Source organism: Lissotriton vulgaris, chromosome 1_1 (assembly GCF_964263255.1).
Source record: "Lissotriton vulgaris chromosome 1_1, aLisVul1.2, whole genome shotgun sequence".
NCBI classification, from domain to species: Eukaryota; Metazoa; Chordata; class Amphibia; order Caudata; family Salamandridae; genus Lissotriton; species Lissotriton vulgaris.
The window spans coordinates 1,139,531,435-1,139,556,049 of NC_141685.1; the positions used below are offsets into that span (position 1 = coordinate 1,139,531,435).

Consider the following 24,615-nt stretch of genomic DNA (forward strand, 5'->3'; position numbering starts at 1 on the left):
TTTCAAATAAGGTGAGCCTCTGTTCCCTCCTCCTTTAGGTTTTTCTGTGATTGCTCAATGCTTCCATGACTGTATTATTACTGTCTTTGAGCTTTTCCATGCTGTGCTTAGCAATCTCAGCTCTTCGGAGGTTACGGCTCTCTACTCAACCATGTGAATCTATGAAAGACCCCCCTAATACTGGAGAAGAACAATTGTTACTTATCTGTAAACAGGTGGTTCTCCAGTATTGGTGTCTTTCATAGATTCACATGCGACCCACCCTCCTCCCCTCAGAGGCTCTCTTCTCCTCATGCACTCTGAGTCACTTTGGTGCTACGAAAATCTGAGGGCTTGTGCTTCTGAGGAGAAGGTTCTAGAGGGTGCTGGCTCCTGATTAGCTGTAGTTTTGACTAACATAATGACAGTGATATGTTGCAAGTGTTTTCTCTCTCTATCCTGCATTCCTATGTAGAAATTGTTTTAGAGGTTTTAGTTGTGTATTTACTTCTATTATTTCCTATGTTATGTTCTCACATACATATATTTTAGCATTTTTATTGCTATTTTTATGTATAACATTGGCATGCGAGTGAGCTTGAGGCTCTATCGTCCTGCGTGCACCTCCTTCCCAGGCAAGGTGGTTTTGCTGGCACAGGCATCTTTCTTGCCTACAGTTGGGATGCAGTTCCACATCGGTCAAAACATTACCTTGCCAGTATTCTATGCTTAGTCTCGCCCTCTGAAGAGGAGAGACTCTGTTTGTAACCCAAGAAAGCTCTTATCTGTTCTATTGATCATACTAAGGAACACAGAGTAGGGCGAGAATAGTCACACCTGTGCAGAAGAGAACCAGCTCTCCCTGGTTCATGCTCTGCATTTAGATTGGCTTTACCTTGACATAGAAGCTGCCTCTGTGTACTGTGTTCTCTTTCTACCCGGGACAAAGCTGCTACCACTGTTTTGGCATGCAGAGTGCCTGTCCTAGACATTTGCCAGCAGGCTACGAGGGGGTCCCTCCATATATTCAGAAATCTCTATAGTCTGGGCAGTCAAGTTCGTTGAGAGGGGCCTTTTGCTTGCTTGGCCCTGCAGCACTTTCTGGTTTGAGTGAATCCACAAGGCACACATTCAGATATGTGTTACTTATTATTTTTTATTTTGTTGCTACAGTTAGACAAATTGTAGGAACAGCGGAACAAGGGAAGGGGAATAGGGTGTCACAATGTAGAGTACATGAGGTCAGTAACATCACAACAAATTTCGTAGCAGAAAAATTGACAGACTAGTAGGCAGTTTGACAAACATTAGGGCACAGTATCTATTGTCCATTGATTTGCAGTAGATCTGTAGCAGCGGGAGACATCTAATCTTATATGAACAGGAAAAACACCTGGTGCAAGGAACAAGAAACTGATCAGTGCATTCCTAACAGCACAGCCACCTAGGGGACGGCTGCAAAAAGAGCAATTGATGGACAGAATGCAGAACAATGTCATACATTCACCCCAGTATAGAGATCGGGCCTAAATTCATTGTTATTGTGCTCACCATGCCATTCCAGTTTGAACCCAGCCATATGCAAATCAGTCTTGACCATGTGCCTCATGGGAACATTCCAGCCCAAACTGCCAGGCCAGGTTCTCCCTGGACTGGAAACAAGCATCCTAGGACCGGTTTTGGGGTTTCACCCATCATCAGCTAGGATAGCTTGACTCCAGTGGCATGGAGAGCACAGGACCCACATCTGGGAATACCCGTCCCACTCGGGGTGACAAATGCAAAAAGAACAATTGATGGATAGAATGCAGAACAATGTCATACATTCACCCCAGTACAGAGATCTGGGCCTAAATTAATCGTTTTTTTGCTCGCCATTCCAGTTTGAACCCAGCCATATGCAAATCAGTCTTGACCTTGCGCCTCATGGGAACAGTCCAGCCCAAACTGCCAAGCCAGGACCTGCATCATGTAAACTGACGCTGCAGGTGTCCCCATAGGTTCCAGTCTCTGTCTGTGAGACAATATAATTGATCAAGGGAAGCTACATATTCTCCTAGTACACCTCGAGCTGCTCCTGACAATATGTTGTGTCCCATAGCCATAACCTGAGGTCGGGAGTTGTGTGTCTGCCCTAATAAATGGCAAGTCTACGCTTAGTCAGGAGCAGTAGATATGTACTGATTTGGTCTCTATTAAAAAGGTTAGGAATCTGCAGCATGAATGTTCTAAAAGAAGAACAAGTTACTTTCCTTTAGTAACACTTTCTGGTAGAGATTATGTAGCCGCAGATCACTCACGGACCATCCCATTCTTTTCATTCTGTGATGGGATTCTGTCCATTAATAGGATCCCAAGTCTAGGAATCTACACTGGTCTGATAATTTGCTTTTGGTCTCAGTAGGCACAGGCATTCTCTAAATCCACTGACTTCAGCGCATGAGTGGCCTCTACATAGGCTCCTCAATCATTTCCAGAGGGGGAACAATGTCTGTGTGGAGCTGCACAGCACCACCTACCGCCATGCAGAAGTGCTTCTGGAAAGTGTCCAGAGCCAATCTGATGCCTGGAGAATATTCAAAAGCTGAGAAATATGTGGCTTGGTAGTGTATACCAGAAAGAGCTTTGCAAAAGGTAAGTAACATGCTCGTTTTCTACAGAGACAGCTAGGAAGTAATCAGTCCTGCGTAAGGTGACTGTCCAGCATAGACTTGCCAAGGGGCCTGAAAAGAAGAGTATGCTAGAAATGCACCTTGCACAACTAATGTTCCTTAAGAATGAGAGCGAGGGATTGAGAGAGAGAATAATTGAGAGCAACTGAGATTGAGTAATCAAATGATTCACAAGTCCTATGTGCAAAGTGCAAGGGCTTTCCTCTGAAGGCGTTGAGGTGGAATTAAGGGACTCTATAAAAGTTAGGGTGGTTCTTAATAGAAAAAGGAACTTTGAGCTAATTCAGCCAGACAGAAGCTTGTCACTAGATGTATCTGGGCTTCCCAACAAACCCTTTATGTATGTATTACACAGTGACTGTTGCCACTGAGTAGTCCTAGTTAGCAGGGAACCAAAACAGGCCCTGGCAAAGAGCTTTGCCGCCCCCTCCCTGGTGTTGGGAGTGCGGCCTAGCTGTTTGTCACGGCCGATTTCATTACAGCGGCCAATATTGCAGCTATGCTGCAAAAATAGCCCTGCAACAAAATCGGCCCCCAGGGTCCAAAAACCGGCCCCCAAACCTAGCGGCCCACCGGGTAAAAGGCCTGGTGCCCGCTACGGCCAGTCTGGCCCTGCTAGTTCAGAGTTTCCAAGGAAATTCATTTTTTGTTTCTTTAGTAATTTGCCTATGTTTGACAAATCTGCACGCAACTTTCTCCCAAAAAGTTTGGCCATCTTGCTCCTTCGTGGAAAGGTTTCATGCCAATCCATCAAGCAGGGACCATGAAAAAAAGTGGATTCCAAAAGTGTGTTTTACTATGTTAGTTGTGCAATACAGAAAGAGGCTGACCAGAATTATACTAAACTTAGCAAACTTTAGAGCTATACTTCAGAAGCATGCTTTTTGCATTTTATTTTAAATCTGTTCAGCTGCTTTAAAGAAAATAACATTTAAAGAGGGCTCTGGTTGCGCATGAAGGGGTAAACCCTCAGTGAGGTATACCTGGGCAGTTTGTCCCATGGGACTCCTGCAGTCCCAAAAAATAGGCCATTCTGGTAGGTTGAGAGAGCTTTTTCTCCTGTTGGTTATTTTGGCGCTGTGTTACAGATGCTGGTACTGCTTACCGCACAAACTAAAACTAGTGACCCCAGCACTGCTTATGACCTCACATATTACAACATTCATGACCAGTTAAATTATGCCATTGTTGTTCTCAAATAACAGGTGATGACAACATGTACTGCTATTCACATTACGCTATTTGCATCGTTTTAAAAATGAAACTTGGCGGTAAAGGACCTATTTTTAAATACATCATAGATTTACTCTTGAGTACACTTTTGGTGCCATAGAATGGAAATATTGTAGGTCCTGAAGTCAAGTGTGGCTGAGCTTGGCGAAAGTTATATAGTGCAAGGTTTACCTTCCAGTAAATATGTGGATATGATTGGTACTCCAAGTTATGCATGGTAAAGCCTGAGCGCTCCTAGTTTGTATTGCTGGCACATGTTTCTCAGTAGTTTGTTACTTAAAGCAGAAGCATCTTTCAAAAATCTGAGATAATCCACAAATGTTGTTCATAATAGATTATCCACCAGTGGATATCTGGATATGTGCCCATGTTAAATAGTTGTTATATAGTTGTATAGACCAATTACATGTAAAGCGTATATTTATAAGGTGTGGGTATTTTTATTTCCAAAACTTCCCAGAAGATTTTGAGGTATAGCACATTATTGGATAATGTAAAATGTAGGGGTGAAACACTTGGATATTACTGAACTTAGTGTGGTTGTAAGTGTTGCTCCGAGGTTGTATGCCATTCTACCTATCTCCGGAATGTGTGCACAGTACTTTACCAAACTGCATACGTTTGTCCGTTGTGCCTGGCTAAAGGTCTGTATTCAGTGGCTAATGCATACCTGTCACCTTCTTGACTAAAAATTGATTGTCTTGTGAAGTCTTTAAGAAGGTTATCCCATTAAGGTGAACTGAGAACAACATGTTTAAGGAGTGTTTAAAGTTCAAAACTGGGTGACCTTATTAAACCTGTGGAAGCATTTTGTTAGGTGGTTAAATACCAGGGAAAAGAGGCTGACATACTCCAAATGTGAGTGAGTTGGCAGATATGATGTGTCTTGCATGTTGCCTATGGTTGTACCCATTATAACTTGATTGGTGATGGAAAATCGGGCACTGGTGTAGCTTGTAGAATTACCCCCGGTCCACAAAGCATGTAGGACACTTTACATCGATTGTCAGATGTATTAGTTATGTTATATAACCCGTTATGAGTGATATGTGACGTCATAAGCAGTGCATGGCGGAGGTGCAAGTTATTGTTAGTTCACTAACTTGTAACTGGCAAATTTAGTGTTTTTCTTTTTTTTTTTAAACATTAGCTCTCAACACTTCATAACCTAAACTTCACATTAATTTAACCTTTTGTTAGCTAATTTGTGTGTTTTTTGGGATAATATTTTAAGGTGTGTATACACTCAAATACTTTTTCAACCTTCAACCTTTGGCCCCCCCACCCGAACCCGGTTTGAAGCAGCTAACCACCGCTGCACACGCAGTATGGCCACGCACATTGGAGTTGGCCACAGGGACTGATTCCTAATCCATGTGACCAGTCTGTTTCGGATGTTCTTCGGCACAACCCACAGAGAGGAGACTGTTCTTTTTATTATTATTTGGGTACTGTGGGGCTTTGCTGTGTCCTGTTCTAGTACCATGGTGCCAGTGACCCCAGCCCTTCAGGGTGGTGATAGAGTGATCATCATTTCCCTTTTATATGCCCTATTTCACTCAAACTCACAACTTAGGACACTTCCTGTAATGGAGGCTGCTACATTTCCTTCAATGTTGCAGCCTGCCAGTCATATTGTTTCACTACTGTGGGGACTGGTAACGTAGAATCGAAATGACTGATGGGGAGAGAAACTCCAACAAACGGGTTTGAGTGTTTTTTATTACTTATTTTGTTACTAAGGGAGTACCCTGGTACCATAAACTAGCCAAACAATCCAGATAAGTATTTGTTTCTGAGGGTTAATTCCTTCAAGTTCAACCCAATCCTCTCTGTAAAAGCTCATTTTTTGAAAACTGATGAATGGACGAAAATTGCAAAATAAGCACTTTCAAAGTAAAGTTCTAACTTTGTGCTAAATGTGGAGTAAATCTACTGTTGCGCCAAACAATTGAAACTTTTGAATCTTTCTGTGCGGATTTAAGTTTTTTTAATGATCCAATTATGTCAATCTACTTCATATTTGAGCCCCAACCCCCATTGAAATATAAACAGATATTCACTACAATGCATCCTGAAGCAGCTTCTAATTGGGGAGAGTTTATGGACTTGACCGTTGGGATGGTGGAAAAGACATTGGGGAATATGAGGTCTGGATCAGCTTTGGACCCCTGTACTTATTTTGTTTATTCTCTTTTAACCCCTGAGATTGCTCCTCATTTAACATCCCTCTTAAATAAATCACTGAAGGAAGAAGAGTTTCCTACATGTTGGACACTGGCCTTTGTTGTCCCATTAGACAAGAAGAAAGTAATGGAGTTTTCCACTCTCCAATTAGAGTACAACTCATTGACACCCTACCTAGCAAAGTATTAGAGTGATTAGTTAATATTCAACTTACTCAATACCTAGAGAAGAATAATATCCTAGAGCCAGCTCAAAATGGATTTAGGGCAAAGAATTGCAGCGAAACCACCTTACTTGTGGTAATGGACAGTATCAAATCCTTTGTAAACCAAATCACAAGTGCTTTTATTACCAGTTCTGTCTGCACTCTTCCATACTGTCTCTCCATCACCAACTTCAAAGGCTGCATGAAATTGGCCTGCAGTCAGCCACCTTACACTGGTTCTATTCCTTTCTAAATAATATATCTCAATCTGTGCAGCTGCTTCCTTTTTAAATCAAGTCCCAAAGACCTGAATTGTAGAGTCCCGCAGGGCTCTTCTTTGAGCCTTACACTGTGTAACATCAATTTGGCACCACTAGCTAATATTGGGAAGAGTATTTGAAGTCATCATGTATGCCGACAACACTCAACTTATCAATAGAGATGAGCGCAATGAAATTAGGAAGAATTTGGTTGAGTCTTCGGAGGTAGCAGAATGGTTGCATGCTCTCTATCTGAAACTAAATTCAGGCAAATCAGACATTGTAGTGTTGGGAGGTTCTGAAAAACGTTGGAATGAGCTATGGTGGCGTACTAGGTTCGGCCCAGCACCCACACCCAAAAAGTTGGTAAAAGTTGTAGGTTTTCTTATTGATAAAATATGGTCCCTACAAGAACAAGTAACCTGGAGGAGGGGGATTGATTATTCCCCAAACAGCCAGACGAGATTTAATTTGCTTGCAGTTTCAATGCAAACATTTTTTTTTTCTTGTTGATGGGTGCCAATCAACCCACTTCTTCCATGATATCCCCGCCACTAGTTCTTCTGTGCTTAGCTGTTTATGGTGACATGACAGTGATTCATCATAGCACAGAAGTCTTGGAAATCTGAAGTTCGAGGCATGTGAGCTGTAGATCACATGCTGTGCATAGCTCGCCATCTAGTGTTGGGTCTCGATGTTTGCACTTTGTTTTTCTTCGAAGAAGTCTTTCCAGTCATGAGGTAGGTGACTCCTCCTTTTGGTGATAGTGCGCAAGGGCATTGACTCCATTGTTAGTTTTTTCCCGCCATCCGGTTCAGACTTCTATGGCTGCGCTTCGACACCATTCCTTCGGTTTCCCTCGGTGTGCAAGGTACTCGCACTGGATGGGGTTGTTTTCAATCCATCTCCCTTTCTGATGCGTATTGTATTTACTTACTAAAAATGATCTTTTGATCGGAAAGCTCGAGGAAGGCCGTCTGGCCTACCGGTATCGGGCCGACCTGCAGTCAATGGAACAAACTCCCTTTCAGATTCTGCGATCAGTGTCAGGCGAAATACCCGCCCACCGACTCACTCGAAGTGTGTAACCTGTGTTTATCCCCAAACACAGAGAGCAAGACTGCGACGCATGCCAGGCTTTCCCCTCTAAGAAAACACTTTGCAACCGTCAGGCTAGACGTCACGACATGCAGTCAGCACACAAGCTCCATTCCGGACATCTTCAGGAACCATTCGGTTGAAGAGGCCGTGAAGGCCATAGGAACCGAGGAGGAGGAGGAGCAGGAGCTGGTCGCCACCTCAGAGCTCGAAATCGAAGAGGACGACATCCCACATGGATAATGTACCGTGAGTACAGCTACCCCCTCGTCCCAAGACACAACTACACAGAAAAAGAAGGCTCTGGTCCAACCCATACCCTCTGGCTCCAGTCTGCACCGAGAGCACGCTTCTGATGCCCTGCCTTATGGCTCTGCATCAAAGCCTACTGAAAAAGCCTTCTTTCTGGCTCCGAAAAGACTCCCTCCAAATCGAGCTCTGAGCCGAGACCTTCGGGGTCGAAATAAAAGTCCAGCACCGACCCCCACCATTCCGCCCCCGATACACACTTCGGGTCCAAAGACACCAACGCTTACGACTCCGGCACCGAACATTTTGGCGCCTGAACAGTCAGATGCGCCAAACACCGAAAAAGCACAGTTTCGACGCTCCAATCGAAAAACCGTGTCCGAAACAGTGTTGTGTATTCATCCACAGACTGGACATGTCACCACTAAAGTGACTTTAAGAAGAAGGGCTGATACAGAAGAGGAATATCACATTCCTTTGAAGAAAAGAACGGTTGGAACTAACCTTCCCCTCCTTCCTCTGCCTCTTCCATCACCTCCTTCCCCTCCGTTTCATCCAATTTCACCTGAACATTTACCTCCAGATACACCTGACAACCAGGATGATGGGGATGACAATAGGGATGTTAATCAGCCACTACAAGACCTATGAGACGATTACAACACCAATTCGCCCACAGGCAATGATCCCTACTAGTACCCTAACAAACCCTCTCCACCAGATGACTGTGTAGGCTACATTGCATTACTGTGTAAAGCTGCCAACTACCATGGAGTGCAGCTACATAAAGAATCCTTAGAGGATTTCCTCTTTGAAACCCTCAGTACCACGCATAAGTCATCACACACTACCCATGCTCAAAGGGATGATCAGGCATGTAGATGGCATTTTTAATTACCCTGGTCAGAGCTTGTATTCTTGCCCGTAGAGTACACAAGAAGTACAAGCCGGCACCACTGGACCTAGTATATATAAGGGGACAGTTACCACTAGACTCCCTGGTTGTGTCCAAAGCAAGGAAAAGAGCCAACTCCCAAACAGGAGATGCTCCACTCCGGGGTAAAGAATCCAAACTTATTGATGCTTCGGGGAAAGGGGTAGCCTCTCAGGCAGCAAACGTCTGGCGTGTTTCCAACACTCAGGCATTGCTAGCACGTTACGACCATACGCACTGGGACGAGATGGAGGAATTGATCAAATATTTGCCCAGGAACACAGATCTAAAGCACAAGACCTGGTGTGTGAAGGACAACTTAATTCTAACAACGCAATAAGATGTTTCCTAGATGCTGCAGACGCTGCTGCTAGGGCTATAAACACCAGTGTCCTCTTAAGGAGGCATGCTTGGCTTCGCATATCTGGGTTCAAAACTCCATATTAAATACACCCTTTGATAAGGAACATCTTGTTGGCCCAGTGGTAGATTCTTTACTAGAGAAAACGAAGAAAGACACTGAAGTGGCCAGATCCATGGAAGCCCATCTGTCAACACTGCTGTGGTTCTTTTCAGTTTATTTTTACCGTGGAGGTTCTAAAAATACTTCATCAGAGACCACCTCTACCTATAAGGGCAATAACCAACCCTCTCCATCCTGGGGTATTTCAGAGGGAGTTAGAGGTAATAACAGCAAAGACGGGGGTTTAAACACACGCGCCTCCCCGCCAATACAAAGCAGTGACTTTCCTCCACTTCCCCTCACCCACTTAACACCTGTCGGGGGAAGGCTGTCAGATTTCTAACCAATCTGGCAGTCAATAACAGACAATTGGGTACTACAAATTATCCGTTCTGGTTACTGCCTGGAGTTCATCAACACTCCTCCAAACATTCCACCAACGTCACGCAAACTTTCACCAGATCACCTACACTTCCTCAAATAAGAGGTTCAGTCTCTACTTCTAACAGGGGCTATAGTGCCCCTACCCCCCCAACATCATGGGTCAAACGTGTACTCCTTTTACTTCCTAATACCCAAAAAAAGATGGTTTTCTCAGACCAAAATTAGATCTCAGAACTCATTCTTTACAGTCAGTCAGATCATTCAATCAATCAATCAAAGACATTTATAGAGCGCACTACTTACCCGTAGGGTCTCAAGGCGCTGGGGGGAGGGGGGTGCCGTTACTGCTCGAACAGCCAGGTCTTCAGCTTCTTCCTGAAGGAGAGGTGGTCTTGGGTCAGGCGCAGGTCGGTCGGGAGGGAGTTCCAGGTCTTGGCGGCCAGGTAGGACATTGTAGCACTTCAACAAGTATTTCCTCTGCTGCAGAAAGAGGACTTTCTGTCTACTCTAGATTTAAGGCTCCTATTTTCATATTCTAATCCACCTTGCCAATCGCAAATTCCTCAGGTTTGTGGTAGCGGGTCAACACTTCCAGTTCAAGGTACTCCTATTCGGAGTCACCACGGCCCCCAGAGTCTTCACAAACTTTCTGGTGGTGGTACTTGCTCACCTAAGACAAAGCATCCATGTTTTCCCATATTTGGACAACTGTCTCATCAAAGCCAACACGTATCTGCAATGTCTTCTGCACACTTTCAGAACGATTCACTTACTACATCAACTAGGGTTCACAATCAATGTGACAAAATCACATCTCAAACCAGCCAATAATTAGGACTACCTAGGAGCCACGCTAGATACTCAAATAGCTCTGGCCTTCACCAGTGCAGCCAGAATTCTAAATATTCAGGCTTTAGTTCTCCAGTTTCAACCCAATCATTGGATTCCAGCTCGGGTTTATATGCAACTGCTGGGAATGATGGCATCTTGCATCATAATTGTCCCCCATGCCAAGCTGCACATGCGTCCACTGAAAGTATGCTTAGCTTAGCCAGTCAGTGGAACCAGTCACAGGATCTATTGACTGATCTTGTGTTGGTAAGCAGCCGTACTCCTCACTCTCTGCAGTGGTGAAAAACACAAAATGTGTCAAAAGGACGGCCGTTCCTAGACCCTGTACCACGGATAGTACTGACAGCGGACGCGTCCCTCACTGACTGGGGAGCTCATCTACAACAGCACATAGTGCTAGCCCTGTGGAGTCAACAAGCAGAAGTTGCTACACATCAGTCATCTAGAGTTGCTTGCAATCTTTCTAGCCCTAAAGGAGTTTGACCCTTCTGGAGGGCAAAGCTGTCTTGGTTCATACAGACAACACGACAGCTATGTATTACATAAAAAACAGGGGGGTGGGGGCTCTATCCAACTGTCCCACAGAAGCAGCAAATACGTGAATGGGAACTCCACCCTCAGGTTCTCATCCCATACTTTCAAAGTTGGAGAGTTCCTCACATCGACCTGTTCGCCACATACCAAAATGCAAAATGACGAAGCTTCACACCAGGTGCCCACACCCGAAATCCAAGGGCAATGCGCTATGGATGAACTGGTCAGGGATATTTGCCTACGCTTACCACCTCTCCCACTCATTTCATTAGTGGTTCACAAGCTCAGACAAACATCTCACACTAATCCTAGTAGGTCCCACATGGGCACGTCAACCTTGGTTCACAACCCTGTTGGAGCTATCTCCAGTTCAGCATCAAAAGCTGCATTTACCCTCCAGTCTCCTCACACAGAGCCATGGAGAAATCAGACACCCAGATCTCAAACAGCTGAACATCCTGATCTCGCTCCTGAAATCTTATAGTTTGGTTACTTGAACCTTCCAACAGAATGTATGACTATCATTAGGGAGGCTTGAAGTCCCACTACAAGGGCCTGCTGCGCAGCTAAGTGGAAGCGATTTGTTGTTTATTGTGGTTACAATCACATCAACCCTCTTGGTGCTTCCATACAAAACATCTTCTATCTGTTACACTTTCAACAGTCTGCGTTGGCTTACACCTCCATCAGACTACACCTAGCGGTAATAGCTGCATATCTACAAAATAGACTGCATTTGTCGTTGTTTAGAGTACCAGTGATCAAAGCCTTCATGGAAGGAATAAAAAGTCATACCACCTAAACTTCCACCTGCTACAGTATGGAATCTTAACATCGTCCTCACAAGATTAATGGGCCCACCTTGTGAGCCCATGCACAAATGCAAACCAAAGTTCCTCTTCTGGAAAACCGCTTTCCTCATTGCAATCACTTCTTTAAGGAGAGTGTGAATTACAGGCATTAACCGTACAAGAACCATTTTTCCAACTACACAGAGACAGTGTTTTTTCGTACCAATCCTAAATTTTTACTTAAGGTAGTATCTGCATTTCACATAAATCAGTCGGTAGAAATACCTGTATTCTTCCCTCAAGCTGATTTAGTGGCCGAACGAGCTTTACACACCAAAGATGTTAGAAGAGCACTCTTGTACTACATTGAAAGGACAAAATCTTTTCGTAAAACAAAACAACTTTGTTGCTTTTGGCGCCACCATACAAGGGAAATCCTATTTCCATATCAGTTATTGCAAGGTGGATTAAGTGCATTCAAACCTGCTATGCGAAAGCAAAGAGTACTCCAACTGTACCCCCTAGAGCACATTCCACTTGCAAGCTAGGGGCACCATGGCTTTTTTGTAAAACATTCCCATAGTTGAGATTTGCAGAGCTGCAACATGGTCTATACCACACACATTCACTAAACACTATTGTGTAGATGCGTTAGCGAGACAACAAGCCTATGTGGGTCAAGCAGTACTTAAGACACTATTTCAGACAACTCCAACAGTTACAGGTTAGCCACCGCTTTAGGGAGGGTACTGCTATATAGTCTATGCACAGCATATGATCTACAGCTCACATGCCTTGAACGAATAATGTTACTTATCCAGTAAGCATCTGTTCTTTGCATGTAGAGCTGTAGATTCACTTGCGCCCACCCACCTCCCCAGATACCTGTATCTGCTTTAGTTCTCTATTTAATTTACATACATATGCATGGAAATCTCTATTCTTTACTACTACTCAATTCTTACCCTCTGCGGCAAACAATCTAACAATGGAGTTGATGCCGAGGCGCACTATCACCGAAAAGAGGAATAGCCTTCCTCGTGACTGACTGGAAAGACTTCTTCAAAGAAAAACAAAGTGCAAACATCCGGACCCAACACTAGATTGCAAGCTATGCACAGCATGTGAATGTACAGCTCTACATGCCAAGAACTGATGCTTATTGGGTAAGTAACATTATCCTTCTTAGTATGTGGCGTATTTCAGCCTGTTGTCTTTGCCTAACTACAGGTCCTTTGTTCCAGTCTCTGATTTGATTTGTTTATCCTGCCTTTGTTACAGAAACGTGATATCCAGCTTCTCAAAGCCTACATGCGAGCCATTCGAAGTGTGAACCCCAACATGCAGAACTTGGAAGAAACAATAGAGTACAATGAAATCCTAGAGTGAGTACTCCAAGGGCCTGTTGTGGCAGGGGGTACCAAAGAGTCCTAGAACTCTGGTTTGAGGGAGATGTGGTTGTAGTGGCAGGGTTGGGGAAGTGTATTGAAGTGCCCAAGTGAGTGTTCAGCTTCAGTAATGATAGTTTAATGTTCTGAGATACCAGTAGTATTGGGTTGTGTATGTTCTGTGGTTGTTGTGGTGTGTTGTGTTTATCTGTAATGTTGACAGATGTGTAGAACTTTTTATTGGAGGCCTTCATATGGTCAAGCCTACAGAATTGATTAACTACTTAGTGGACGGACATCTGTGATGAAAAGAGAGGATTCGATAATGCAGCAAAGTGGATTATTAAGGAGATTCATGTCATTCTGAGAAATGGTCCCCAAAAGGTAGAAGTCTGCCCTTGGCACCAGCTGGACACTCTGGATTTGCTCAGGGCTCTGCACTGGCTTCGGTGCCAGTTCTCTCCTCGGCTTCTCAACCCATGGCAGAATAAATTTCCACAGATGCTGGCGCCATCGCCTCTGGACAACGACAGCCAACCCATAGTGCTGTCTGGCACTGAGACAGTGCCGCTTGACCTCGACCGAGGCTGTGCATTTCTTTGCCTGACAGGACTGGTTGGGGCTGTAGACCCTGTGCCAGGAGCCTTTGATTCTCTGGACATAGCTAAAACAGCAAGGAGTTTTCCTGATGGCACTCCAAATGGTGGGTTCACTAAACTCTGGAGCAGACAAACGGCCATCAATGTCTTGCGGATCACAAACTGCAGTTACATACGTAGGTGGCACGGGGTCTTTCCAGTGAATGGGAAGAGCCCTTGCTCAATCTTTTAGGGATAGCTGAGAATGCGCAATGTCAGCAACTTTGCGTGTTGTAGTTTCCAAGTCGTGACTCGCTTGAAGACTCGTTCTTTGTAGGATAGTCCTTGGGACTTCTCTACGCCTTTCCGACAATACCTATCGTACCCTCTGCCCATAGTTCTGAGGCAGATCAGGAAAAAGTTCTCCTTGTGGCCCCGTAATGGAGGGTGTGATATCAAGAACTCCTGGACATGAGCATCTGACCTCCGATCAGGCTGCCCTTCAGGAGGATCTCCTGTCACAGCAGCAGGGCAGTGTCCTGCATCCGTATCTGCCCACTCTCCACCTCCATGCTTGGAGATTGAGTGGTTGTAATTGAGTGCTTTTGATTTTCCTCACGAAGATTTTGACGTCCTCTTGGCAGCCAGGTGTCACTCAATCAAACCTGTATAAGACTGCCATTGGGACATGTATGTGGGTTGGTGTGTTGACCAGTAGAATGCCCCACTTTATGCTAAGATGTCTAAAGTGATGGTGTTTGTGTTGACTGTAGCCTAGCAAGGACTTGAATTGGGCAGTGTTAACCCCTTCGCTGCGGGGCAATTTCTGCCACATGCGAGGGGGCGTGAGGTTGGGTGTGGCGCTCCCGTAATCAGGACGGCTCCCGGCGTCATACGTCACGGTGGGCGTGTGCTCATGACAGCAGGGAGCCGTCCGAACTCCACCCACTGATTAATTCTCTCGCACAGGCGGGGAATTAATACCGTGTGGGCAGAGCGGCAACATTCGGACGGCTCCCGGCTGTCATGAGCACACGCCTACTGTGACTCATGACGGCCGGGAGACATCATGAGCACTCAAGGAGTTAAAGGCTAGCTGAAGGCTTTTCTGCCTTTTTGTGGTTGCCAAACCAGCCCTCTTTGTTTACTTGATGAGCAAGTTCATACAGTTCACTTTGTTCATATAGTCTATTTCCCCCCTTCTTTTTTTATTAAGACTAATGAGATTTGAACTTGGTTCTTATATTCATGTGTACTCCCTTTGAACCTGTTCATAGCTGCCCTCTCTGCCTGGTAACCCTCAAAACAGCATTTCTTGTAGTCATAACATTGGCACAGCAGGGTAACAAGTTAGAAGCACTTTCTGTTAACCGCCTTTCACCACCCTCTATCCAGATAGGCAGGTCTTATGGACGCGTGCCTCCCTCCTTCTAAAGATAGTGACGCCATTTTATGTCGGGCAGAGCATCACCCTTCCAGCATTATTTTCTCCAACTCACCTCCTTATTTCCTCTATCGATTAGAACCGAAAAGGGACCTTTGTTTCTAGATTTATCATACAAGAGAACACCATTTGGACGATCAACTCTTTATCTGATTTGTTTGTTTGAGCAAAGAAAATCAAGGCTGTGCAGCAAAGAGCCTTCTTACTGGTCTGTGCTCTGCATGAAGATCTGCTAAACTTTGGCCAAAATGTAACCCCCAGAAGAGTTAAGGGTCACTCTACCAGAGCCAAAGCTGCTACCACTGCATAGGTACGTGGGGTGACTGTCCTGGACATTTGCCAGGTAGCGACTTGGGCATCCCTGTATATGTTCATGAAGCACTTTCTGCACAATCGGATCCATTGAGAAGGACACTTTGCCTGTTCGGTCCTGCAGGACGTTTTTGGTTTGAGTCCATTCCCAGACCCACAACATGGGAGATGATGCTTTGGTATCTATTCAAAAGGTGAGGTATCTGCGGTTAGAAGTTTATATCTAAAGAACTAATTTCTTACCTTCGGTAACTCTTTCTGGTATAGACTCTAACTGCAGATTCATCACCGATCCTCCAACTTCTGTCAACTTGACTCTTCTAATTTAAAAGGATCCCACTGAGATATCTGCACACTGATCACTACTAATCTAAAGACTGTATTACCCCTCTTCAGGTGCGGACAGTTCCGAGAGCAACTGATGTCACTGTATATAGGTTGTGCATGACTGCGAGCGGAGTGACTTCAGTGCAGCCATGTGACACCATCTGTGTGCAGGGGTACTGCTTAGAATTTTCTCGATCAAGTCTGATGCCTGGGAACTATTGAGAAGGTGAGGAATGTGCAGTTTAAGTCGCTACCAGAAAGTGCATTACTGAAGGCAAGTATCTTGTTTTATTTTGAAAGTGCGATTTGGGTCAGCTGCTCACTTATGATTGGATTGCTTTCTTGTTCGTTCTAATTCCGTGTTCCTAATCGATTCTTTTTCTACCTATTTACCAGCATTAGATCTTTCCTGGATTCACTTGCAGTCCTAGTGATTAAAGCCCCATGGTATTTCAAAATCTCACTAAAAGGCATGGCCTGTCTGAAAGACCTTTTAACTGTGTTGCTTTGTCAGCAATTACACCTCATTGGATAAGACACAAACTCCAGCCAGTGAGGTGAGATGGCCCTAAGCCCGACTCCACCCTGTGGCCTTCTTACCTCAGATGTTTACCAGACATTGTTGGATGTCCCAGAGCTTTGCTCTTACCTTTAGACAAGATAAGTTATAATTGCTTTGAATATTCTACTGAAGTACTTTCTAAGTTGGTCAAGCGGACAATTTTATTCCACTGCTATCTTTGGATAAGGGAAAATCATGTTTACTATCGAACATCTGCTAAAAACAGCCTGTTTAAGACATATGGTGCTTGTGGGATTTTAATATAATTCAGAGGTTACCCTTATGAGGTTTGTTTACAGTCTGTTGCATAAGGCAAAAGACTGCTGGATATGTAGAATATTCTCTACAAAATCATTAAATGATTGAGAGGTAAGACTTCCGAGATGGATTCAAAAAAATGTAACTTTTGTGAACCGCTCTACAGGGATTCGGGCTACTTCAGTCGTTCATTTATTAAAGGAAGAAAAAGTGCATATCCCTCCAGACCTTTAGCTCCAGACGACCCGTGTATTATAAAAACCACAGACACCTGTGGGGTCAAACCAGAAGAGGAGCAGACAGAAGCATGCTACCTACTAGAGACACTACTGCTGGCACACTTTTTCTGCCAATGCTGCCCAGCGTACTTGTCCAAGGAAAAGAAGCTTTTGGGGGCGCTAGAAGTCTCCTACACCAATTCCAATGAGGGTAGTGGAAAGGTATAAGCTATCTAACCAAGATATAGGTCTAGTGCTAAAGCAGATTTGGGGAGCTAGCAGTCTCCTAAATTAATTACAATGAGGGTAGTGAAAAGGTATAAGCCATCTAAACAAGATATAGATCTAGTTCACAAGCAGATTCGGAAAATGTGGTCATGGCTAGGAAGAGGTCAAAGGCTCCCTCCTCCAAAGGTCACCCACTGGACAAGAAGAGTAAAGGAATTGACATGGTGGGCAAAACAGTAGAGAGCTCAGCGGCCACACAGTGGAGGATAGCAAACATGAATTCTTTTTAAAAACCACTACCGACATCCAACTGTGTGGTAAAATATAAGATCTGATGCAACATCTGCCGGATCAGTATACGAAGAGGGACAAAACAATTGTTCAGGACGGTAAAACAATTGCTAATGCATGCCTTCAATCTGCTCAGGATGCTACAGAATGCACTAGCTCACAAATTTGTACCAGGCACCACACTTGGGAGAAATGCTTGGCTCAGTTTATTTTTTTTTTTAAACATGTCTTTATTGGCATTTTAAACATATGTAAGCAATCAGAATTGCAGTGGAGTGATCAATGACCTACATCAACAATGAGCTAAAGATCTTCAACAGTGGTACATCTTGCGTAACAGCACATAGGCGTCTAGCCTCTTATTGATCAGTAGTACAATATGTGTGGTAGTACATGTCTCAACCTGTCAGTTCACCCCGGTCAATCGCTATCGTCTGATTCCTGCTCTTTTGGGGGAGGTTCACAGATGTCGCCCCGAAATAGATTCAATTTCCCCCATATACGCGTCCATTTTTGGGGGCAGCCCCGGTGAATATACACCGATTTCTCTGTCACCATCCTGTGGTCCATAGCCCAGCACCATTGCTGATATGAGGGGGACAGTCCCGAACCCCATAGTTGTGCTATATTACGTTTGGCTAAAGTCGTTCCTAGTGTTACTCAGTCTTGGTCTGTGTGATTCAGATCTGTAGGCTCCCAGATGTTAAGTAAACATCATTTTGGGTTAAGCAGAATCTTTACTCTGGCTACTTGTGACATTTCGCGTAGGATGGCCTCCCAGAAGCGAGTTACTGTCTGGCAGCCCCAGATTGTGTGCCAGAAGGTGCCTTCGGAACCGCATTGTCTGAGGCAGAGAGGAGTATATGCTCCTTGCCTAATTTGTGTAGCAGGGTTCTCGTATAGTAAATGCGATGCAGGATTTTTATTTGCAGTAACTTTGGTGTAGAGGGTATTGCGACTTCCCTCTGGGACACCGGGGCTGCTTGCCAGTCCTCTTCGTCTAGGTCCCCCAGGTCTGCCTCCCATCTCTCTTTCAGCGCCCGCATTGGGTCTTTCTGGTTATTTATTTTTTTCTTATATGTTAGGGAAATGGCTTTTTTCTGCAGGTGGTCTGTGAGGAGTCTCTCCTCCAATGTGGAGGCCTCCTGTGATTGTGTGGCTGCCGAAATCACTGCTATAAGTGCATGGCGGATCTGCGCGTACCTGAAGATTTCAGTCTGCGCCAATTTGTAGGTAGCTTGCAATTGAGTAAAGGGAACGACCTTGGCCTTCTTCCATAGGTCCCCCACCCTGGAGATAACTAACGGATCATATTTTCTGAATCCCTTGGTATTTCTTATTCTCCCTAATTTGCGGGTGTCCCAAAGTGGTGTCATCTGCGTGAGGGTACCCTCCCAGCCCAGTGCTCGCTGGGCCGTCTGCCAAATTTGTAGTGTGCGCGCAGTGGGGGCAGTGTAATGTGATTTCTTGGATCTATTGTAGAGTGTCCCCATTACCCCCTCTGGATTGAGGAGATGCTGGTCCATAGGGAATGCCGGAACTTCCTGTGGTGCATGAAGCCATTGGTTTATTACATTCAGTTGCGACGGCCAGTTATATGTTTGTATGCGCGGGAGAGCGATTCATCAGTCGTACCAGCCCTTCACCAGTTTTTTCATGGCGATACGGGCTGACCCTCCATCCCAGAGGAGTTTAGATACTTCAGTATTTATCAGTGTGAAAAAGGAGGGGGGGGGTCTGAAAGGGGGTGTTTTGAAGGATGTATAAAAATCTGGGTAGCGCCATCATTTTGAAGAGGACTGCTCTTCCCAGAAGGGTAAGCGGTAGCGAACGCCAGTGTTTCACATCACGTCGGAATCGGGCCAAGGGCTTCATTTCGAATTTCTTCGGTGAAATCCGAGACTTGAAGGGTGATATATATGCCAAAGTACTTGAAGCCTCGGTCCGCAATCTGGGTTTCACAGTTTCGCAGCAATCTGGGCGAAGGGCCGTGAAGAATGTAAAGCAGTGATTTTGACCAATTTACATTGTAGCCTGAAGCTTTGCCGTAGGCCGCACAAATGTCTAATAGACCGTTAATGTATCGCGATGGTGATGACATGTAGAGTAGCGCATAGTCTGCATATAGAGATATGCGATCTTCCCATCCCATAGCTCATCTAAGCCCCTTGATAACCGGATCTTGGCATATCCAAGCCGCCAGGGGTTCCAGAACGATCGCAAACAAGAGTGGGGAAAGTGGGCATCCCTGTCTCGTTCCATTACCAAGGGGGAAGTCCTTTGAAGTTCGGCCGTTCGCTACAATGTGCGCCTAGGATTTACTATATAGTAGGTGTACCCAGTCACAGAATTTGGGCCCAAATCCCATACGTCAGAGGACTGCAAAAAGGAAGGGCCACCATGTCAAACGCCATCTGCGCATCCAACGAAAGAATAACTGCATCCTCTGCAATAGTTGACTTTCGCGCTATGACACCCTGAAGCCTCCGGAGATTCAGGGGCATATTGCGATTTGGCATGAAGCCTGATTGATCCAGGTGAATCAGTGTGGTCAAATATGGCTGGTCGTGTTGCTAGTGCCTTGTCCAATATTTTCGTTTCAGCGTTTATTAGGGAGATTGGTCTGTAGAACGTGCATTCATGCAGTGGTTTGCCCACCTTGTTTATTGTGACTATGGTCGCCACGCGTTAGTCCCTGGGGAGCTCAACCACGTCCAGGCTAGCTTTATACATATTAAGGAGGTTTGGTGTGATTTGGGTCCCCATTTTTTTATAGAGTTCTACCGAGATGCCATTTGTTCCCAGGGCTTTCCCCGTATGAAGCACCCCAATTGCCAAGGTGAGTTCTTCCGCGTTAGCTCGGTGTCAAGCGCCAAAGCGGCGTCGTGTGGCAGTGTGGGCATGCAAATATCTTTGAGGAAGGCTAAGTTACCATCAATTGTATTAGTTGCTGTGGGCGTGTAGACTGCCACGTGATGTAGGGCTAGTGCGTCTACTATTTGTTGCGGGTCCGAGGCCACATCTCCCATTCTCAAAATGGAATTGGGCTATCCATCTACTAGCACAGGCTTTTTTGTCCAGCCAGTCAAGAAGTTAACCTGCCTTATCGCCCACCTCATAAATAGTGTGCTGTGTAGCTGTGAGTTTGGCCTTCGCTTTCTCCCACGCCAATGCTTTATATTCCTGTTGCGCTAAATTTATTGCATGCGTTGTCGTCTGTCATCATGTGCATGGTCTGCCTCCGCTGCGGCCACGCCCTGTTCTAAGTCTTCCAACTGTTGCCTCTGTGACTTCTTGTGCCCAGCTATTAGTGAAATCGCATGAGACTGCGCAGTACAGTTTATAGGCTTCCCAAAGTATTAAAGGGAAAGACACTGAGCATTCATTCTCAGCGAAATAGTTCTTTGTGGCCGTGCGTAATCCCTTGTTTATCTTGCCGTTTTTGAGATACTCTGGATATATTGGGAATATTCGTCGCCATGTCGTGGTATGAGATGCATATGTCATGTACAAAGGCCAATTATCTGATATTCCCTGTGGCAGGTGTTGAATCTCGATAACCCGATCTAACCCAGTCGCGATCGTAAAGATGTAATCAATTCTGGAAAAGCTATTGTGCACCCCCGAATGGTAGATGTATTGTCTATCTTGTGGGTGTTTGGTCCTCCAGACGTCAATTAGACCAATGGCTTCAATGAAGTCCGTTAGTTTGAGAGTTGTACTGCTGGTGTCCCTGGGTGGGTGCTTATTGATAGAGGCGTCTATTACGGCATTGAAGTCTCCCCGCATAATAATTTCTCCTTGTGGCAGAGACAGTAAAAAGCGGTACAAAAGGGGGTGGTGATGGACGGAGCATCTGAACCAATCAAACACTCACACCCAGTCAACAGATCTAGGTTTAATCCATCACCGTTCTTTAACCCACTCTGCCACCCCAGTTCAGACATGGCCATATGCAAATCAGTCTGACCCTGTGCCTCATGGGAACAGTCCAGCCCGAACTGCCAAGCCATGCCTTCCCTGGACCAGAAACAAGCTTCCTAGGACTGGTTTCTGGCATTACAGCCATCTTCAGCCAGGCTTGCTTGAATCCAGTGGCAAAGTGAGCAAGGGACTCACGTCTGAGCATACCCTGCCAACTTATGGCGAACAAAGCAGGGCTGAAAAGCGGTTTAGTCGGACTCCGCAAGGCTCACCCGGTAGTCCGTTGCGGCAGCCGGTGGGGATCTGCTCTTTCTCCTGAACTGGCGAGTGCAGCATCCTCCCGATGACGACTCCGGACGTCTGCAGCGCATCTTCGCCTCCAGCGCTGCCACCCCCACCAGGTTTGCGGAGTGCCAGCGCACTCGAGGCCCCGGCTTCTGCCAGGCAGGAAGACCCTCCGGCACCACCGCACAGATCTCGGCAGCCGCTAGTCCTTCGGAGCTCCGTACTGCTGCAATCTGCTCAGCCTTCGTTCCGATTAAAGCGCACCTTGAGCTCACTTAGGCTGCGGCCATTTTGCTCTGCTGCAAGCCACGCCCCCAGCGTTTAGGGTTTTAAACCGGAGGCGCCAGCCTCCATAATTAAAATGCCCTTCTCAAAAGAGAACTTGTATGGTCTGACTGTGGATGAGTTACTCCAACAAATTGAAAGGTACAGTGACACAGCAGAGGCCAAGGGCGCATTTCAATTCAGGGGTACTTTTTAAAAAGAGGTACAGTGCCAATTAGGCGGCCAAAAGGAAGGGGAATCCTTCAATGTTACCCCAAAGAACAATTGCACCCCTTTCGAGTGAGCGGTAGGTCAACCCCCCCCCCCCCCCCCAAACCCCACCCTCTCCTCAGGTTTGCAGTAAACCGTTCACATTACCAGTTTTGCTCTTTAGGATTAAATCTGTACAAAGGCTCTTCACGTAATGCCTTGCAGTGGTAGCAGCTTACCTTAGAAGGCAGGGGATTTGTACCCCTGCCTAGATGGAGTACAAACGCAAGTTGTAGGCAAAAGTGCAGGGAAAATCATAACCATATTGATACGCACCATGAAATTGTTGGGTTTTACATTGAAAATAGAGAAATTATCTACAAGGTCTGATAAACTGAAAGTTTTCCTAGGGGGATAAACGATTCCAAGAAGGGGGCGGGTTTTTCCAGAGCAGTAGAGAATACACTGTGCTGATAGGGCAGGCGTGCCTCTACCAGAAGGGACCATCTCTGATAAAACTAATGGGTATGATGGCATCTTGTATACCACTGATTCCATTCTCAAGGTTGTCATGAGACCAATTCAGGAAGGGCTATGAAGCCAGTGGTCACAGTCAACTGGGAGCTAGGAAGATCTACCGACTTCAAAACCGGATGCACTGGTGCAATGTTCAAAATGTTTCAAAAGGCAGAATATACGAACAACCATCTCTCTCTGTGACCATCATAACAGATGCCTCCCACAGAGGAAGGGGAGCATTCTTGGAGACTCTAAAACATCAGGGGTCAGTGGAGTTCTCTGGAGGCAATCAAGCACATAAACATCCTTAACTCAAAAGTGTTCCTGACTTTGATGGCTTTTTATTCAGGTATCAGGAGGAAGACCGTACCAATTCAAACAGACAACACACCTGGCGAGTTTACCTCAGCAAGCCAGAAGGGGTGAAATCCTATGCCCTACCCAGCCTAGCACAATAGATTTGGAAATGGGCTAAAACACACAAAAAGAAAGGAGACTCAAACAGACCTAAGGTTAGGAAACTCGTCACACGTTTGGAAACTCATTGAAAAGGTATTGAACAAGGTCTTGTTTGAGTGAGGCAAACCACCTATACCACCCTTTGCATAACATGCAAAGCAAATTGCACTTAACTTCGCACTTGGGTACCCACACCACCTTCTCTAGGGAATGCCCTATCGATTTAGTTTGTCAATTATCTTTACATATGCTTTCCCACCAGTATCTTTTATACCATTAGTCATAGGACGGTTTAGACAGACACGCATGTCATTGACACTCAGTCCCACAATGGACATGACAGACATTGTTTTCAGTCGTGGTAGAAATAGCACAGGGCAAATTAAGGAGGCTGCCAATCGCACAAGAACATGCAAACCATACAAGAGGGACAGATCTGTCTTCCAGAACCAAAGAGCCTCAACTTGGTGGTATGTCTCTTGAGGAAATGAAATTTCGATATGTAATTCCAGTATTTGTAAAGCGCACAGCTACCCGGAGGCAACCCGGCGTTGGGGGCCGTCATGAAGATTAAGCGAGCTATTTCCCAGAGTCACATGGTGCAGGCTGACCTGCCACCGGTGCCGGGGATCGCACCGTGAGCCCCAGCGTCTGGTGTCAGTCGCCCTGGCAACTACAAGGCAATATTACTCTGTGAAGTGGAACAGGTTTGAACAATGGTGCTAAAAAAAGATGCCAGCACGACAGTTACCACAGTGATTTAGATACCTTACACACTAACAAGACCAAAAACACAGCAGTAAAAGTGAACCTAGCAGTTATTGTGGCTTAATCATGGGGAATATTAGTTAAAGCTTCTCAACTTTGTCAAAAGATTTATAGAAGGTGTAAAAAGAATAGTACCACCAAGGTCAGCACCTGCACCCATGTGGAACCTCAACTTGGTACTAACAAAACTGATGAAATTAACATTTGCGCCTAGGCTCAAAGCACAAATAACATTCCTAAAACGTTTCTAATAGTAATCACATTACTGCATAGTCCGCTTTCTACAGGCTGTCCTGATACAGGGCCCTACATACAGGTTTACAAGGACAGAGGAGTAATGAGGATAATATGTGTTCGAGGAATATGGGCTGCAGATGGTACATTATGAATAGATCGCCATCTGGTGTTGGGCTCGGATGATTGCACTTGTTTTTCTCTTGGAGAGTCTTCTGTGGATTGGTGACTCCTCCTTTGGTTGCTAGTGCGCATGGGCATCGGCTCCATCCTTAGATTGTTTTTTTCCGCCATCGGGTTCGGATGAGGATCGAAGCGCTCCAGATCGACTTTATGAAGAAGTGATATTTCGGCGCGTATTCCCTTTCCAATTCGACGGTATTGTTATCGAACGCGATTTCATTTCCATTCCGACGCGTTTCGACTCCAACATTAAAGAAAAACTTTAGTCTACGTCGACGACCGAGAGGCCTTTCTCGACGTAGTCAAGCCCGGGGTCCATGGA

The 24,615-nt window shown here is 45.4% G+C and overlaps 1 protein-coding gene across 2 annotated transcripts in view; it reads left to right on the top strand.

Moving 5' to 3' along the window:
- Positions 1-24,615, top strand: part of RNF41 (ring finger protein 41) — a 402,719-nt gene that overhangs the window by 252,237 nt on the left and 125,867 nt on the right. For both annotated transcript variants that reach the window (XM_086963875.1, XM_086963877.1), the window contains one exon: positions 13,123-13,226. In XM_086963875.1, the coding sequence (XP_086820001.1) occupies positions 13,123-13,226 (104 nt within the window). The remainder of the gene's footprint in view (positions 1-13,122; positions 13,227-24,615) is intronic.